Genomic DNA, 18,755 nt, shown 5'->3' on the forward strand with positions numbered 1-18,755 from the left:
TAGGCTGGCTGCTGCCAGTGCTACGCCTGGGGCCTCTTAGCAAGAGGTACTGTGGTTAGGGTTTCACGAAGGCCAGTTGTTGCTCATTCTGGTTTTACTTTGCAAAGATTTCAAGCATCTTTTCATATGCTTACTTGTCATTTACATATACAAATTTTTGTTATTTTTTATATTGAGGTTTGAGTTATCTGCCTTCTAGCCTTCATTTTTGTGCTGGTAAATAACTTGTTAATCTTATTGGGGTCCCCTTGTGATATATTATTTTTTCTTCTGATTTTTAGAGTTTTTTCCTTGTCTTTGATTTGTAGCATTTTTACTATGATATGTGTGTTTCTGGATCTCTTTGAGTGTATCCAACTTGGAATGCATTGAGCGTCCTATATGTAGGTTATATTTTTTAAATACATTTAGCAGTTTTGCCATTATTTCTTCAAATATTTTTCTCCTCCTTCTCCGCTCCTCTGGAACTCCCATTATGCATACATCAGTGTACTTAAAGGTGCCCCACCTTTCTCTAAGGCTCTTTTCATTCTTTTTTATTTCTTTTCTTTGGTTTGCATAACTTCTGTTGATCTATCTTGACATTCAGGAATTCTTCCTTCTGCCATTTCAAATATGGTCACCCTTGAAGAGCACAGGTTTGAACTCCAAGGGGCCACCTGTGCAAGGGTTTCTGTGGGCCAACTGGCTGCCGTTCCGTTCACCCGTGCAGTTGAAACCCATCTTGTTCAATAGTCGGCTCCACCGTTGGAACCCGTGCAGACGGAGGGCCACCTGCAGTTGTACATGCAGGGGGCTGGCCTCCCTCCCCCCACATTGTCCAAGTGTCAACCGTGTACTGTGAGTTTCTCCCACAAATCTTTATTTTCAGTTGTTCCTTTTCAACTCTAGAACTTCCACCTGGTTTTTAAAAAAATTTCTCTCATTGGCACTATTTGATGCAACATTGTGATCACACATTCCTTTGTTTCTTTCATTTTCCACTGTTTAGCATATTTATAATAGCTACTTTGAAATATTTTCCTATTAAGTCTGATATCTAGTCACTCTCACAAGCAGTTTGTGCTACCTGCTTATTTTTATTAGTATCTGGGTCATACTTTCGTGTTTCTCTGCCTGCTTGATAGTTTTATTGGAGACTGAACATTTTAGATAATACAGTGTAGCCACTCTGGGTAATAGACCCCTCCCTGCCTCCAGGGTTTGTTGCTCTTACTTGCTTATTTGTCAAGTGACTGGCTGAATTGTTTTAGTGAAGGCTATTTCTGCCACACAGTGCAAAGCCTCCGATGATGCTCCCCAGGGAGGTGCAGTTTAGGTACACCTGGTGGCTCTGCCAAGACAGCAGGACTGATAGGGCTCCCTCCCACCTTTCCCAGCCTCTGTAGCTGGGAGTGGGAACAATGGCAAGCTTCCCTTGGAATGACACTTCCACTCCAGGAGCACAGCGGGGGTGGGATAAGCAATAGCCGGGTGTCTTCTTGACTTGCCTTTCGTAGCAGGGAACCACCACCTCATTGAGATGGGGAAAACACTATCAGGGCTCCAGTATTCTCAACACGCTGCACCCAAGGTAGAGCCCTCATCCCATGAGTGGGGGTTGGGTAGAAGGGAGCTCCAACATCTCAAGTGAAAGTGCCCAGGACTTAATCTCATCAACAGGCAGCTGTGGGCAGGATGACACTTGCCAAAATCCTGCTGTTCCTGGAAAAAAATGCTTTCCTGCTGGGAGCTGGAAAGAGGGGCCTTGTGTTCTTGGCTACAGCAGTCTGGGGCAGAGTCACCAGTTTGCTGAGCTAGGAGGGGAGAAGGTGAGAGCGGTCTCGGCTCAAATACCACAGACCTTCTTTCTAAAACTAAGATTTTACTTTGCTTACTCAAAGTAAAATTCACCTTTTTAATTGAATTTTCATAGATATTCTTATAGTTTATATTCACTGTCCTTAGGACCATTTGTAGATGTCTTACGTGGGTGAACTTTGTTAAAAATAATTTTTGCCAGTTTCACAGGAGAGCAAGTCAGCAGAACTGCTTCTGCTATCGAACCATGAGTATCTCTGCTGAGTTTCCAGAGTTCTTCACATGCTGTGGATAAAGCCCTCTGTTGGATATGTGACTTGCAAATATTTCCTCCCAATATGTGGGTTGTCTTTTCATTCTCTTAAACATATCTTTTGATGAGCCAAAATTTTATATTTTGACAGAACTCCTATGTGCCATTTTTTTTCCTTCCATGAACTATACTTTTTTTTGGTCTTATCTAAGAAATCTATGCCTAACAAAATGTCACAAAGACTTTTGTCTGATTTCTTTTCTTCCAGATGTTTTATAACTTTAGGTTTCACGTTTAGGTCTCTGATACATTTTGAGTTAAAATTTTTATATGGCATGAATTCGTGTTTTAAAAATTAGGGTCAAAGTTTTCTGTTTTGCTTTTGTGGGTTTTTTTTTTTTTTTTTTTTTTTTTTTTGCATATGACTTGCCAATTGTTTCAGTACATTTGTGAAAAATTTTCCTTTCCCCACTGACGCACCGTAGCATCTTTGCCAAAATCAGTTAATTGAATATGTCTAGGCTTATGGCAGTCTTATAATTCTTGAAATCAAATAGTTTATGTCCCCTAACTTTGTTCTTTTTAAAAGTAGTTTTGGAGCCCTGGCTGGTGTGGCTCAGTGGACTGAGTGCTGGCCTGGGAACCGAAGGGTCACTGGTCTAATCCCCAGTCAGGGCACACGCCTGGGTTGCCGACCAGGGTACCCAGGGGGTGTGTCCAAGAGGCAACCACACATTGATGTTTCTCTCCCTTTCTTTCTCCCCTCCTTCCTCCCTCTCTAAATAAAATTTTTTGGAAAAAGTAGTTTTGGCCATTTTATACCTTTTTGCTAGCTAGACTCATTTCTGAATTCTAACTTTATATATATATATATATATATATATATTTTCATATATTGTCTGCCAATGAAGACACATTTTCCAATTTGGATGCTTTTCTTTCTTTTTGTCTGATTGCAATGACTGGAACCTGCAGTGCAACACTAATAGAAATGGGTGGTAAAGCAGACATTCTTGCCCTACTGCTCTTAAAAAGCATTAAGTCATTCACAATTCAGCATGTTGTTAGCTGTAGGGGTTTTTATTTTTTGTAGATGCCTTTAGTAGAAAATTCCTTCCTATTTCTGTTTGCTGAGAGTTATGAGAAATGACTGGTTAGATTTTTGTCAAATGCTATTCCTGATTCTATTGAGAAAATCATACAGTTTTTCTCTTTTTAGTGGGTTAATATAATTAAGTGTATTGATGTTTTTCATTGTTAAACCAACCTTACATTCCTAGGAGAAACTCCTTGGTCATGCCATGTTATCTTTTTATTATGTTCACTTTGCTAAAATTTTGTTTAAAATGTTTGTCTCTATGTTCAAGAAGTATGTTAGGCTTTAATTTTCTTTTCTTGTAATCTCCCTGCCTGATTTTGGTATCTGGAAAATGCTGGCCTCATAGAACATGGTTAGAATTCTTCCTTCTTTAACCTTCTGGAAAGAATGTATAGTATAGAATTGGGATTATTTCTGTTAGATGTTTGGTGGACTCACCAGTGAGCACAGCTGGTACCAGAGCTTTGTTTGTGGGAAGGTTTTTAACTAAGAATTTCATTTCTTTAATAAATTCAGACTATCTAGTTCTTGCAAGAGCTTTGCTAATTTGTATCTTCTAAGAAACTTTTCCATTTCATTTAAATTGTCAACTTTATTGCCATAAAGTTGTTTATAATAGTCACTGATCATACTCTTAATTTCTGAAGACTATGAACTAATGTCATCCTCTTTATTCCTGATAGTCTTGTGTTGTCTTTTTGCTTCTACCAATTAGTTTAGCTAGAATTTTATCAATTTTATTAGTTTTACTCAAAGGAGCAAAATTGTTTTCATTAATTGTTCTCCTTTTTCCATTTTTATTTCATTACTTTCTGTTCTTATCCTCATTACTTTCTTTTTCTGTTTAAATTGCTCTTTTTTAAGTTGAAAATTGAAATCAATAATTTGAGAATTTTCTACTATTTTAATATAGGCAGCTAGTGTTATAATTTTACTCTAAGTATTGCCTTATCTGTATCTAATAAATTTCAATATATTGCTTTCATCTTCAATATTTTGCATTCAATTTCAATATATTGCATTCAAGTCAATATATTTCTAATTTATTTTATTCCTTCATCAGCAGCATGTTGCTTAGTTTCCAAATATTTGGGGAGTTTCCAGATGTTACTGATTTCTAGTTTTTCTTTTTCTTTCGCCAGAAAATATACTTTGTATGATTTGAACCCTTTATGCATCGGGTCTTGCTTGGTAGCCCGGAGTACGGCCTCTGCTGGAGATGTTAGGACCGTGCACGGAAGAGCGTGCAGCGTGCCGGGCTGGGTGGAGTGCTGCGCAGAGGCCAGCTAAGTCAGGACGGCTGACAGCGGCCTTTCAGTCTTCCAAGTACTTACTGACCTTCTGTAAGCAGTTATGTACTGTAAGTCCATATTTTCCCAATTACCGAAGGTGTCGAAATATCCAGCTACAATTGTGGGTTGGTTATTTTCTCCTATGCAGTTTATCTGTCTTTTCCTCATATATTTAGAAGATGCACATAAACATTTAGGATTATAATTTCCTCTTGTTAAACTGACCTCTTATCATTATAAACAACCAGAATATTTTCAAGTTCTGAAATTAACTGTTTACTATTACTCTAGTTCACGTGCTTTCTTTAAATTACTGTTACCTTATTTTTCTCTATACTCCTATTTTAAACCTAGTGTTTTTATACTTATGTGGATTTTAAGTGAGCAGCATATATACTTAAGTCTTGCCTTCCTTTACTCCATGTGACAATCTCTTTCTACTGGGTGTTTAGACCATTTATAATCAATGTGATTATTAATATAGTTAGGCTTAAGTCTATTATCTTGCTATTTACATTATACCTTTCTTCCCATCCTCCACATTTTTCTTCCTTCTTTCAGATTGACTGAATGCTTATTCATTGCATTATATTTTTTGTTGGCTTATTAGCTACAACACTTCTTGGGAGGGAGAGGAATTACCTTAGGGTTACACTATATATCTTTAACTTATCACAGTTTTCCTCCAAGTAGTATTACACCACTTCATGTATAGTGTAAGACTATTACCATAGTGAGCCTGCATTTCCCCTTCCTAAACTCCCTGTAATCATGTTTTACTTGGCATGAGTCATAAACTCCACAACAAATTGTTACTGTTTTTGCTTTCAGCAGTCAATTATCTTTTATTTAGTAACAAAGTTTTTATATGTATCCATATGTATTTACCATATTTTCACATAGCGTTTTATATGTTTGTAAGACTTTTAAAAACATTTCTTATATTGCAGATCTTCCACTGATCTATTCATTCAGTTTTTGGATATTTGAAAAAGGATTTTGCCTTTTTGCTTGAAAGATATCTTCACTGAATACAGACATCAAGTCGACAGGTTTGGTTTTGTTTTGCTCCTTTTATCATATTAAAGATGTTGCTCCACTGTCTTCTGGTTTCCAGTTTTCAAAGAGAAGTTTCCTGTTTATTTTCTAAGTTCCTGTATATAACACACATCACCCCCGTCCTTATGCTCCTTTATAATTACTGTAATTTGATTAAGATGTGCCTTGGTGTGATTCTCTTCATGTCTCTTGTCCTTGGAACTCATTGAACTTCTTGGATCTGTGGATTTATAATTTTCATCAATTTTTTTAATGTTGGCCATTGTCTTCAAATGACCTGAATGGCAGTGAAAACACAGAAATATTTTTCCTTAGCTTTTCCCTTCTCTGAAACTCCTCTCCTTTAGATCTCTGTGCTTTCAGAACCCCAAGTATGTGTACCCGGCTGCCTGAAGTGACCTGGTTTGTGGAAGCTCTGGCCACTGCTTTTCCAGTCACAGTTCACTCTGCAAAGTTTGGAAGTTTTACTGCCATGTTTTCAAGTTCTATGACCTTTTCTCTTGCTGTCTAATCTGCTGTTATTCCCACCCAGTGTTTTTAAAAATCTCCAACATCTTTTTCATGTTATTTTCTCATTCTTTTTATATCTTCTGTGCCTTTATTTAATGTGCTCAATCTCCTCTACTTCTTGACCACTACCTTCCCGACTAAATGCCATATGGTTACAATGCCCTTTTGTATAAATAATAATTGTATTATTTGTGTCATTTCTAGGTGTTTCTTTTGTTTTTTATTATCTTAAGGGTTTATTTTCTGACCTTTTGCATGCCTGGCAATTTTGTATATGATGCCAAACATTCGAATTTTATCTTGTTGCATATTTTATATAATTGTACCTATACTCTTGTACTTTTTTTCTGGGAAACAGTTACTTAGAAACTGTTTGATACTTTTGAGCCTTTAGATCATGGTTACTTTTGCTCTCCTATGGAAGCAATGCATTTCAGACTCTCCTATCCAGAGCCCTCCTACTCTGGCTAGCAGGAACACCAGCTATTCACCGCTTTGTGTGAACTTCAGTGATCGCTCCCTCTGCTTCGTTCAGGCGGTTCTTTCTCCAGCCTCAATAGTTTTCCCCCCACGCACACAGGGGACCCTCTTCAGATCTCTATGCTTTCTTTCTGTGCAGCTCACTTCTCTCTTGTACTCTGCCCTATGAGCTCCACCCACTGCGGCCTCTCTGGACTCCCAGGTCTGTTTCCTCAACTGAGGGAGACATTTGGGCTCCGAGACAGTGCTCTGTCCCTGAACTGCAGTCTGGAATCTCTCTCCAGGCAACCACAGGACTCAACTCATTTGTTTTCCTTCTCTCAGGGCCCACTGCCCTGCGCTGCTTGATGTCCAGTGTCTGAAAACTGATGTTTTATAAACATTATCAGGATTTTTAAAGTTTTTTCAAGTGAGAAGGTACTTACAGTCCCTGTTCTTCCATCTGAGGTGAAAGTAAATGTCAAAACCATTTTGAAGGCAAGAGTTTTATTACAATATTACAGGATTACTTCTAAGAAAGGGGAATGAAGATGCCACTTCTTAAAAGGCACTGTTGTGTTCTGAGGGGAGGAAAAACCAGGCTTTCCAGTCTCAGAGTTCAAACTCCAGGACTGCCATCTTGGGCAAAGCACCAGCCTCTCGGGTTCCTAGTTCTCTCACTGGCACAACAGACTCACAACACCCACACCAGAGGCTGGGGGTCTGAGTGTGATGTAAGCAATTTGCTGTGTATCAAAGCCACTTCATATATTGTAGTTTCCTTCCCCCCACTGAAAACATGAGAAGAAGCTATTTGTTAGGGGTCTACCTCTATTGAGAATGATCCCAAGCCTCTTTCCCTTTTGAACACCTAAGATACTCCTGTTACAGGAAAAAAATAATCATAACATGCTATTAAAAAACAGACACAAAGTGTAATCCTGGGAAAGCTGCCTGTGAATTTTTACCCTGTGGAAATAAGTGGGAAGAAAAAGGCTTGTTTCCTACCCTCTCTACTTCTGATTTAGATGTGGCAGTTTTTAAAGTGGGGAATGATCCGTAATTCCAGCTCTGTCAGGGAAAAGCAAACAAATGAAACAGATGAGAAATCATTTTTCTCTGAGACCTGAAGCCAAACTGGCCCAGCTGCTGGAATGGTGGCAGAAGCCAAATTTTCTGGAGTATTTACAAAGTCATTTGTAAGGATAATATTTTCCAGACTTTTATAGAGAAGGCTAAGGATAGACTTCCAGTCTGCAGATGCCACAAACTTAGCATGTATTCAACAGGCAGTTGCTGAGACTACCACCTCACACCCTAATTCACCCCCTACTATAGAGAACCCTGACTTGGGCACGGAGATGGGGGATGAACTGTGGTCTTTCCCCTTCAAATATGTACCACAATCTACAGAAGCAACAGGCGAGTACCCAGCTAATCAAAATGAAATGGAATGTGTTTTGTGGGAGGGATTAGCAAACTACTTCCAGGAAGACAGAGATAAAAGATCAGCAAAACCTTCAAAGAGAAGAAGACTGAATATTTCAGAATACACACAAAACATAGGAGGGGAGGAAGAGAGAGCTTTCAAATCAAGGAGGGAGGCATACAATGGAAAATGAATCTGAGGCCTGATCTATATAGGATTGGAATGTGTCAATTAGAAATGTTTTCAGCTGAAAGAATCCTTTACTAATAGAGTCTTAAGCTATGGAGGTTTGTTTTCTCAAAACACTCTGAAGTATGTGGTTACTGGCATTGATTCAGTGGCTCAAGAATGTCATCTGGGAGGCAGGTTCTTTCCATTTTTCTGATCTGACATCTTTAACATGGTGGTTTTTCATCTTTGTACTTTTCACCTCATATTTGCAAGATTGTTGCCACAGACCCAGATCCCATTAAGTAGTGTTCTGAACAAGGGACCAAAAAAAAAAAAAAAAAGCTTTCCTTTAATCAAGGAAGAAAAAAATTCCCAAGGGTTTCCCAGATTTTTCCATTCTATTTCACTGGCCCAAACTGGGTCACGTGACCACTGTCAGAGGAAAGATTGGAAAAATATCTGGACAAGAAGAGAGAAGTGACATGAAAGGCCTAGAAAAAATATAATCTGTCCCCTGGGGCTGAGCCTAGTGCCGCTTTAAACAAATCCAGCACTCTGTCAGCAAGGAAGGACAAAACAGCCGCCAGTTGAGCAATTAACCATGACTGCAACCCGATTTTCACCCTTTAACCCAAGTAATAGAAAGAGTTCTGGTGAGGAAAAAAAAAGATGCCCAAATGATTCCATTCTACTCCCAGTTTTGCAGATTTATCTACCCTGCCTTCTCAGGTCTTAGAGCACCTCACTGTGTTGCTGAGGACAGACTTCCAGAGGCTGCAAACTCAGAGTTAGATGCAACTGAATGTCTGCAGTTTTGCAGATTTTACCTATATCGCAAATTAAATTTCAAAAGGATGGTTAAAAATGTTATTCATATAAAACCTCTCCTAACACACTGACTACATTTCTAACTAAATGCGGAAACAACTGATGTCTTGTCCTAAGCCTCACGAGGCCACTCCATCACTCAGCCATGGACACTGGACGCTCTGCCAAAGCAGAGCCTCTTATCAGGAGACACCTGGTCTGACCGCTGGCCTCCTGTCGGGTCTCTATCTACTGTAAGACTAGCGGACAGGGCCCTGCTTGAGCAGTGCTGAGGCAAGCCCCCTCTCCCCCTTCGAAGACTGTGTCTCTTCACCACGCCAAGTCTGACAGCCTGCACCTGTCACACACATCCCTGGGGCAGGACTCTCAACACTCCTACTTCGAATGAAACCCTCTGGCTCACTTAGGAGAGGAGAGGAGAAAAAAAGCTATCTTTTTTTTTTTCATGTTTTCATGCTCTTATCTGATCAAGAGTCAGACTGATGCCTATGTCTTACCTTCAATTTTCCCTGACAAAAATGAGAAAATACAGCTTTGGGCAAAAGTTGTGTAAACCTACTAAGTTGTGTAAACCTAAAAGTTGTGTTTTATGTATGTAAACCTACAGTTGCGCATACATAAAACACAGTTTTTTCTTCTATTATCATTTATTAATTATTGTATTTTCATATGAACAACTGTAAAACTACTTTTACCCCACACTGTGAGGACATTTTTTTCCCCTAGACAACTCTATCTGAAGAAATAGATAGCAAAGATGTGGTAAAAAGCACAGGCTTGGGGAGATAAGGCAAGAAACCAGAGGAAAGGGGTAAGACTTGACGTGTGTGTTCACAGTGCCTTCTCACCCACCCCTTCTGGCACCCCACCCCATAATGGCCAACAACAGGATTCCTTGCTTTAAACCTTTTTAGCACCAAAACCTCTCTGTAGCCACACAGTCCTCCTGTAGACCAATGTAACCTGGCAAAAAATTCATTTAAGGGGTTGATTGGTGACTGAGAAAAGTTAGCAGACATTGAAGAAACAGGTGTCAGAAAACGCCTAGCCCAAATTAAGGGACAGAGAAAAGTAATACTGCTGGGTGACTTTGACCAATACAGGCCCACGGGTCCCCTGGTGGAAGTCTGGACCTCCCAGCCACAGAGGGATGCTCAGGTGGCACGGTGCGACAAGTGCAGGGAGCTACCTACTGCCCACAGCTTGGGGTTTTCTGAGAAAATTAGGATGTGACACTCTGGAGGGGAAAAGGCAGGACCGGGCAACAAAGTGAACAATGACAACAACGAAAACCAGTCAAGCACAGTAGCTGGTGTGCAAATTGCACCAGGCCTGATGCTTCGTGTGTGTGTGCATGTGCTATCACTGGGATTTTCAGGTTTACAAGGGCAGAGGATAAAACCCAATATATGATTTCACTTGGGGCATGTTTGAAGGAGGGAGGGGTGGGACAAAATGGAGAAAGCAATAAGAAATAGGAAATGAATTCTATCCCTTCCCTGGAGCCACAGCAAGAGTCAGGTGATATTAGGGGGGTGTTGAGAAAAGACCAAAAGTCACTGAGCCTGGAGATGTTTTCTTCAGAGCTCCTCACAACCAACTATCACCTAAGGGGAGATAGAGTGTCCTCACTGAAGCAGCACAGTGAGCAGAATGTACAGCAGCCAGATGAAGAAAGGCAAGAAGAGGGATGAGGAGTAGGTAAGGGCAGCGAGTGGTCAGAAATAAAGATTCTAAGGCTGGGAAGGAGAAGAAAGGTGTGAGCTGGGACACAGAGCTGAAGGAGGAAAGAGAGCGGCCACATCAAAGAGCAAGAAACTGGTTACCAGATATTAATTCTTTCCTCTAATTAAAAGTCACCTACACCACCTGGGAAATCCCAGGGCCTGTGCACCCAGTGGACAGCAACAGACCATGACAGAGCACCACCACCCTGCCCCACACATGAAGCTGATCCTCCATGAAGGGCAGAGGTGGGTGTTCAGTAGTCACAGCCAGTCCTTGCAGCTGACTGGCCTGGTAAATCCCTCCCATTGATCTGCCAACAGCAACCAAAGTGCAATTACAAGAGGAGGGTGTACTCAGCCCACACGAAGGGCACACCTTGAGTATCCAGCTTGGCTGATAAGGGAGGCTGTGCCACTGGCCCCTACAGGGCACCCACTACATTATTAGGCCATGTTACCAAGACAGGGAGTCATAGCATCTCTACCTAATACAGAGAAACAAACACAGGGAGGGTGCCAAAATGAGGAGACAAACAAACCTGGCCCAAATGAAAAAACACATCAAAGCTCCTGAAGAACTAAATAAAGGAGAGATAAGCAATCTATCAGATGCAAAGTTCAGAACACTGGTTATAAAGATGCCCACGGAAATTAGGGAGGACCTCAACAGCATAAAAAAGACCTAGTCAGGAAAGAAGAATGCACTATGAGAAATAAATAATAATTTACAGGGAAACAACAGGAGACTGGATGAAGCTGAGAATCAAATCAACGAGTTGGGCCCTGGCTGGTGTGGCTCAGTGGCTGAGTGCCGGCCTGTGAATCAAAGGGTCACCCATTCCATTCCCAGTTTAGCGCACGTGCCTGGGACACAGGCCAAGTCCCAGTAGGGAGAGTGCGAGAAGCAACCACACATTTACGTTTCTCTCCCTTTCTTTCTCTCTCTCTTCTCCCATCTAAAAAATAAATAAACATAGTAAAAAAACAATGATTTCGAACATAATGAGGCAAAAACAACCAATCAGAATAACAGGAAGAAAAAAATACTCCCCCCCCCCCCCCCCCCGAACAAGGGTAGTATAAGCAGCCCCTGGGACAACTTCAAGCATTCCAACATTCACATCATTGGAGTGCCAAAAGAAAAAGAGCAAAAAATTGGAAATCTACTTAAAAAAATAATGAAAGAAAACTTCCCTATTTGGTGAAGGAAATAAACCTGCAAGTTCAGGAAGCGCAGAGTCCCAAACAATAGGGATGCAGAGGCCCACTCGAAGACACATGATAATTAAAATGCCAAAGGTTAAAGACAGAGAATCTAAAAAACAACAGTTACTTACCTACAGGGGAGTTCCCATAAGACTGTCAGCTAATTTCTCAAAAGAAACTTTGCAGACTAGAAGGGATTGGCAAGAAACATTCAAAGTCATGAAAAGCAGGAACCTACAGCCAAGATTGCTCTACCCAGCAAAGTTTTCATTTAGAATTGAAGGGCAGATAAAAAGCTTCTCGGACAAGAAAAAACTAAAGGAGTTCATCATCACCAAACCATTACTGTACAAAATATTACAGAGACTCATTTAAGAAAAATAAGATCAAAACTATGAATAAAATGAAATAAATAGACATCTATCAACAATTCAATCTAAAAAAAAACAAAGCAAATAAGAACATAGACAGAATCATGGCTATGAAGAGCATCTGATGGTTGCCAGATGGGAAGGGGTGTGGGGGAATGGGTGGAGAGGGGATTAAGAGGTACAAATAGGTAGTTACTGAAGAGACATGAGTATGTAAAGTACAGTATAGGAAATGGAGCAGCCAAAGAACTTATATACATGACCCATAGAGATGAACAATGGTGTGGGGACTGCCTGAGGGAGTGGAGGGTGCTGGGTTGGGGAGGTAGGCAAAGGGGGAAAAATCAGGGCAACCGTATTAGCATAATCAAGAAAATGTAATTTTTAAAAAGTCACGTGCCTTTCTATGTAAAATAGCACACACTCACTCACCACAGCTGTAGTCCTAGGACACGTGTTACCTCACAGCCAACTTCCTGCCCCTCTGCCTCCAGAAGTCACCCATCGCTGTCAGTCTCATTTCTTTGTAGTTACTGTTTTCATACTACAAAGCTATTACAAAGTCACCTGGGGGTACAACTTGAAACAAACACAGCCTCACCCCTAAGGTCCCCACATCCTAGCTTGAGGGAAGCATCCCACAGCCCGAGGCCAAGTCCCGCCTCAGATCTCAGGGTCACCTCCGTCCCTGACCCCCTTTCCTCACTGATCCCACAAGGGGGACTTGCAAAGCTGGCTGCAGCACCAGCAGGAAGAGGCACACGGCTGAGGCAAAGGTAGGAAGTCTCCTGGGCATCCGCAATGAGGCTCTGCCCAGTCCTACAAAAAATATTCATTTCTTACATTTTTACTGTTTTTTTCTTGGTCAGTCATTCCCAATATTCAAAATTCTCTATCTGAAAATGAATATGAGGAGATAATCGGCAGCAGATCAAGGTGTAAGGGGAAATAAAGTTTATCATTTATCTGAGCAAAGTCACAACTCAGAAATGAATACTTTTGCCTTTGTGGAGCACAACACCATCTGTGTAAGGATGACTTTGTTGCTCTGTCAAAGTACTTTCTACTTATACAAATACAAATAAATCACAAGAAGAGTTCAGGGACTATGAACTTGGTGGTTTCGCAGATTCAAAGGCAGCAAGAACAGGGGCACTGCTCCCAGTGGGCACGTGCCCTTGGGCCCTGCCCAGAGGGCCCCGCCACAAGGAGGATGTGACATAAGCAAGTGGGTGAAGCTCCTGGAAGGGAAAGGAAAGTGGTTTTCTTTGTGCCCTGACAGAGGACTTAGAAACTCAGGGATGTGGGAAAATATCAGCAGAGGCAATTCCGCCAGCATTAACAACTCAATCAAATGTTGGCCTCGACAAAATCCACAAGGACGAACACTCAAGCTCAGCAAAAAATACTGTGTGACAATTGACCAATTTGGGTTTCATCACAAAAGACATGTTCATTTTAGGAAGAAGTAAATTATAAAATTTGAGAGCAAATAAAAAAATAAAATTTTAAATTAAATAACAACTGACCAAACAACCATGGACGCAAAAAATAAACTAGGTGTCAACTGAGTGACGGCAATATTTAGAGATCACGAAGTTACAGAAGTAACCATGGAATTTAAGATAACTGAACCAAAGGTTTTATTCAGAAATAAATAAGAAAACAAATTTAAACTCTGATAAAAAAAAAGTAACTGGTAAGAATCCAGAAGATTTGAGACAATTTGTTATCATGTAACTTCAGTCTCTACTTGGTTGATACTAACATGAGGATTTTACTAACACAGGAAATGGCAATGAAACAACCATAGTACTCCTGACTGCCTCTACGCACTGTTTTTCAATCCACATAAAGATGTAAGAAACACCGAGGGGGCTATTGATGTTTAATACAATCAGTTCTGGTGGAAGCTTGCCATAGTCAGAATTTCTTCAGTGTATAAATGGACTAAAAACATGTTTTGGAATGGACACATCTATTTGCCTTTATTATGATTCCGAGTAGTCAGCTGACACCTGACCAGCTAGAGGTAGACAGATATTCATTGGCATTGTCTTCAGGCACGCAGAGCACCTCCTCTGTGTTCGCGCACACAGCTGCCCTATGCAGTCTGTCCCCACGAGACCAAGCTGCATTTCTGTATTCACCAGTGCAAATTAGTTAAGTGGTCATTCAAGTTATCCACTCATTACTGTATCCTGCTTCGTGAGATGGGTATTTATATTTCATAAAAAATAAATGATGACTGTAGTTTGTAAAAATAAAAATAAAAAAGTAAATCACAGAAATTGCACCTTTTGACTAGTAAACTTTTACCAATCTCATCAAATTTTAGTATGGTTTGTCTTTAAGATCATAACCTTTAATGTCAATAAAAACAATAGCTTATGGATTAGAATGTTTTTTCTTTTAACCTGCCAGGAAAATACTATAGACGTAATTTCTACATCAGGACAGTGAGGGAGTGTGCACAGGTCGCAGTGCCGCCTTCCCTGCTGTCACACTCCAGTTTTAAAAGGAAACACAGTGCTAGCCATCATTTTGATTCCAGTGAATAAAAACTTAAAACTTAATTTATTAATCAATTTTGAAGTCTTGAAATAAAACGATCCTTTAACAGTATTGCCTAATAGACAAGTCAATGCTAAAAAGTTAATCACAATGCAAAACTCTGAACAAATTAAAAGTGGCTCTCCCTGTTACCATGGTACCAGAGTCTGTCTTTTTGTTGGGTTTCAGTTCGCCATAACAACCTAGGATAGGATTACATGTAAACAGAGGCGTATAAGGCTTGATGAAATCAAATATGCAGAACTAAGCATTTTTAACGTCTGGGTTGTACTTCTTTTGCAACACAAGTTCCACAGCATAATTAATTTACAATGGCCTAAAACTTTTCAGCAACAAAATTATATTTAAAAATATACCATCATCCCTATATGTAACATAACTGTAGACATCACACCACTTAAGCCTTTGATTAACTTAGAAAAGTATACCTTTTCCCTGAAAAGCTCTCAAGAGTGGCCATATTTCAAACACAGGCGTCCTGAACTAACCCATAATCAGCAGTGAGTACATGTTGTCACTTTTTTATTCTAACAGGAGTAAAAATGGTGACAATGATTTTTTGAAAAGAGGCTAGAAACTGAATGCAATTAGTGATGTTGCTTTCATACATCATTAAAAAAAGTTTGTATACACACTTTTATACAACTACTGGATTGTTATATTCTTTTTAGCTGTAAAACAGCCACTGTATAAGCGTCAAGATTTGTGAGGAAACAAAACTGCCGACCTGTCAAAACTACTTTTGTTCCATAGAATTCTGATCCCTTCTAAGTCAACAATGGCACACAAACTTAGCCATGAAAAATTTAGTCCTTGTAAATGCAAACAAACATAATAAAACTACAGGAGGTTTAAGAGTAACTTCATTTGCTTTTAAATATTCAAGTGTAATGTTTCTGCAAAAGATTAAAACATACATTTCAACTTTATCAGCTGTGTCAATTCCCATTTGCACCCAACCCACCGTCAGTACATAGGCTCGCCAGGCTGGGCTGCGCAGCCGCAGCCCACCGCGGAGAGAGATCAAGGTGTCGGTGGAAGAAGAGCACGGATGCCCAGGGTTCATCTGAACAGTGAGAGACCCGTCTCTGAATCCCTGAAGTATGAACGGCCACTTAAATTGCTCTATACTAAAGCAGCATTGTCTGTGAAGAGTTAATTCATACCCATAACATTTCACCACTAAAATCACCAATTCAAAAGTTAAAAAAAAATACAGAGCGAATCCATGTACCCGTGAGCCTCTGTATCCTAAAGTGGAGAAATATTCTTAGCTTTAACCAAGATTATACTGGAATGAACTAAACACATTGTTTAAAGTAACTTTAAGTATATCTTATTTTTTACATAGATTATTTAATATTGCTTGTGCACATAATTTAATCAATAGTATATCATCATGTCAACAACTACAGTCATCTAGAATCAGATTCTGGCTACAGAGGGAGCTTAATTATTAAGCAACATCTTACTAAAAAGCTTCTGTATTTCTGATTGGTAAGAAAAGCAAACAAAATGAGCATCTCTCGAAGTTCAAGCTCGGTGCCCCTTCTTTGTGTTCAACATAATTAACTCTTCAGGATAAAATAATGGAACATTAAGACACATTAATAAATTATAGTCATCTTCAGGAAAACTCGATGGGCAGCTCTGGTGGTACAGTCGTGTATCTTGGGTCCAATCTAGGGATAAAATCCTGAAAGTGTTTGGATGCACCCGTATCAAATACATCAAGGACTTTTCGGTTCATGACAGCGAATCTGCAAAACAGAGGACACAGTAAACAAGCATTTAGTTTACAAAATGAGATGATTCACTCTAGTTGACTTAACTTTCATGAGATGGAAAGAGAAAGGCAGACATGGCAAAAGCCTCACTGGCAGATTCAAGAGTCACTCTGAGGGTCCTCCTCCAGATCCCTGCCCCATACTTTCTTAAAGAGACACTGATCCCCAAGTCAGAAACCCCAGGGGTTACTGTCATCATCTCAAATCCTTTCTAACAGATAATGCCAAATAGAAAAATATGTTCCTGACAATTTTTCTGGTGGGTGAACTCACAAGAAACTAAGAAACAACAAATGAGCTAACATTTACCATGAGGCAAAGGTAGTTAATGTAATTTCTCTCATAAGTGATTTTAATGTCTCACAACCAACAGAAAACATACCCAAATGTACAAAAATTTAATAATTAAAGGGCAAACAACAAAGAGGTTTTCAAGTTTCTAATGACAAAACAGAGTTAACACCCTCATTTTATCCATCACGTAACCTAAGAGACATAAAGTTTTTAAAAGACACACATTCGGCTAACGTGCCCGACAGACCTGCGTCTCTGTGCCTGACCGTGAGCATCTGCTCTCCGGGGAAGGCAGCAGAGTGACATTGGCTGTGGGTCATTCATTAGCCAGCACCGTTACTCTGAGAGCCTTTTTTGTTTCTTTCCAAAGTGAACCTGCTTCCAACTGGTTAAACTCATTAATGTGAAAAATGAAATGACAAGGAAATAAATGATTAAATAATAATAATAAAAAACAAAAAGAACACATGGTGTCATGGCTACACAGAATCCAAAGCCAGACTGCCTGGCTCGTGTCCCAGGGCCATCGTTTCCCAGCTGTGTGACTCTGGGAAGCTATTTAACATCTCTGTGCATCTCAGTTTCCTCATGTGTAAAACTGGGACATTAACAGTACCTATCTTGTGGTTATTTTAAGGATTAAATACATATGTATGGATGTTGCTTGTGTACATGTGTGTACATATGTGTGTATCATAAAACCATATCTTAGACACAGTAAGCACTATACAACTGTTTGCTATTATTATTATTAATGACAGTAATATTAATAGCAGCTACACTTTACTGAGTCTTTATTAAGTGCTAAGTGCTGCCATAAACATCTCAATTTTTCTGTAACCATACAAAGTATGTACTACTATTTCACGGTAGGGAGAAAATACTGAGACTCATGAGGATAACAACTTTCCCACCAGTGACACAGCTAACAGTGTTGGAGGTGAAGTCACACCCAGGTCTGTCCTACTCCAAAGTAGGTCAAGCTGCCTCCTGAAGAATTAGATTAACATCAAAAGTGCTAACAACAATAAAGAACATGATGATAAAGACAAAGGAAAGTATGCTTACAATATCAGGCAAAAGAATACAATTATCTTTCTAAAATGTAAATCAATTCATTGTTTAGGCATGATTTCTTATGAATCTGTTTAATATTTTTAATCAAAAAGATGAGATCAAAGATTTTAAAAGTGAAATCTAATTATGTTATATAGCAACTAACTAGCTGTTTATAAATCAACATATTAATCTAGAACACTTAAAATATCTAAAATAATATAGGGGAAAATAGTCAAAATAAGGTTCATTAAAAGAATGCCCCATGTTAGTCTTAAACTGATTTATATCTAGAAATTCTACTTTACCAAGAAAAGAATATTCCCCTACAGAGACAAAAAGATTCAAAAACTTTCTTATGGAAAAAAATCTTGCTTTTTTTATCTGATCATTAGAACATCTCAGTCACTTACTTGCCCTTGGTGAGCCTTAAAAGGAATTTCCAGTAAGATGGTCGCAAAGTCTGAACTTCCATGACAGCCTAAGATTAGAGTATTCAATTTTAGATTTCTTTTAGTAAACAGCAAAGATCATCAGCAGTCTTAGGCAACAGAATAGTTTTATCTCTATTTTTATTGCTTGTTATATTTTAAAAACAACAGTGATGACAATAATAACAAAAATATGTATTTATGTTTAACTTGGTAACAAGAGTTTTTCTAAATGTGCCTTCAAAAAGAATACTGCCTATGAAATAATAATTAGTTAATTAAGTCATTATCAGGACACATTTACTGAATACGCATTAGACAGCTGGCAGCATTACTGTGAGAAAGTGCAAGTAAAAGCTGTCCCCAAAACTTTGCAACAGCCCTAGTGCTATTAGCTTCAATAATGATT

The 18,755-nt window shown here is 39.4% G+C and overlaps 1 protein-coding gene across 2 annotated transcripts in view; it reads right to left on the reverse strand.

Moving 5' to 3' along the window:
- Window positions 1–14,746: 14,746 nt before the first annotated feature.
- Window positions 14,747–18,755, reverse strand: part of TMEM135 (transmembrane protein 135) — a 320,100-nt gene continuing 316,091 nt past the window's right edge. For both annotated transcript variants that reach the window (XM_036028704.1, XM_028516386.2), the window contains exons 14-15: window positions 18,329–18,396; window positions 14,747–16,538 (exon numbers count right to left, since the gene is read on the reverse strand). In XM_036028704.1, coding sequence (XP_035884597.1) covers window positions 16,406–16,538; window positions 18,329–18,396 — 201 coding nt within the window. In that variant the 3' untranslated portion in view covers window positions 14,747–16,405. The remainder of the gene's footprint in view (window positions 16,539–18,328; window positions 18,397–18,755) is intronic.

This window comes from Phyllostomus discolor, chromosome 6 (assembly GCF_004126475.2).
Source record: "Phyllostomus discolor isolate MPI-MPIP mPhyDis1 chromosome 6, mPhyDis1.pri.v3, whole genome shotgun sequence".
NCBI classification, from domain to species: domain Eukaryota; kingdom Metazoa; phylum Chordata; class Mammalia; order Chiroptera; family Phyllostomidae; genus Phyllostomus; species Phyllostomus discolor.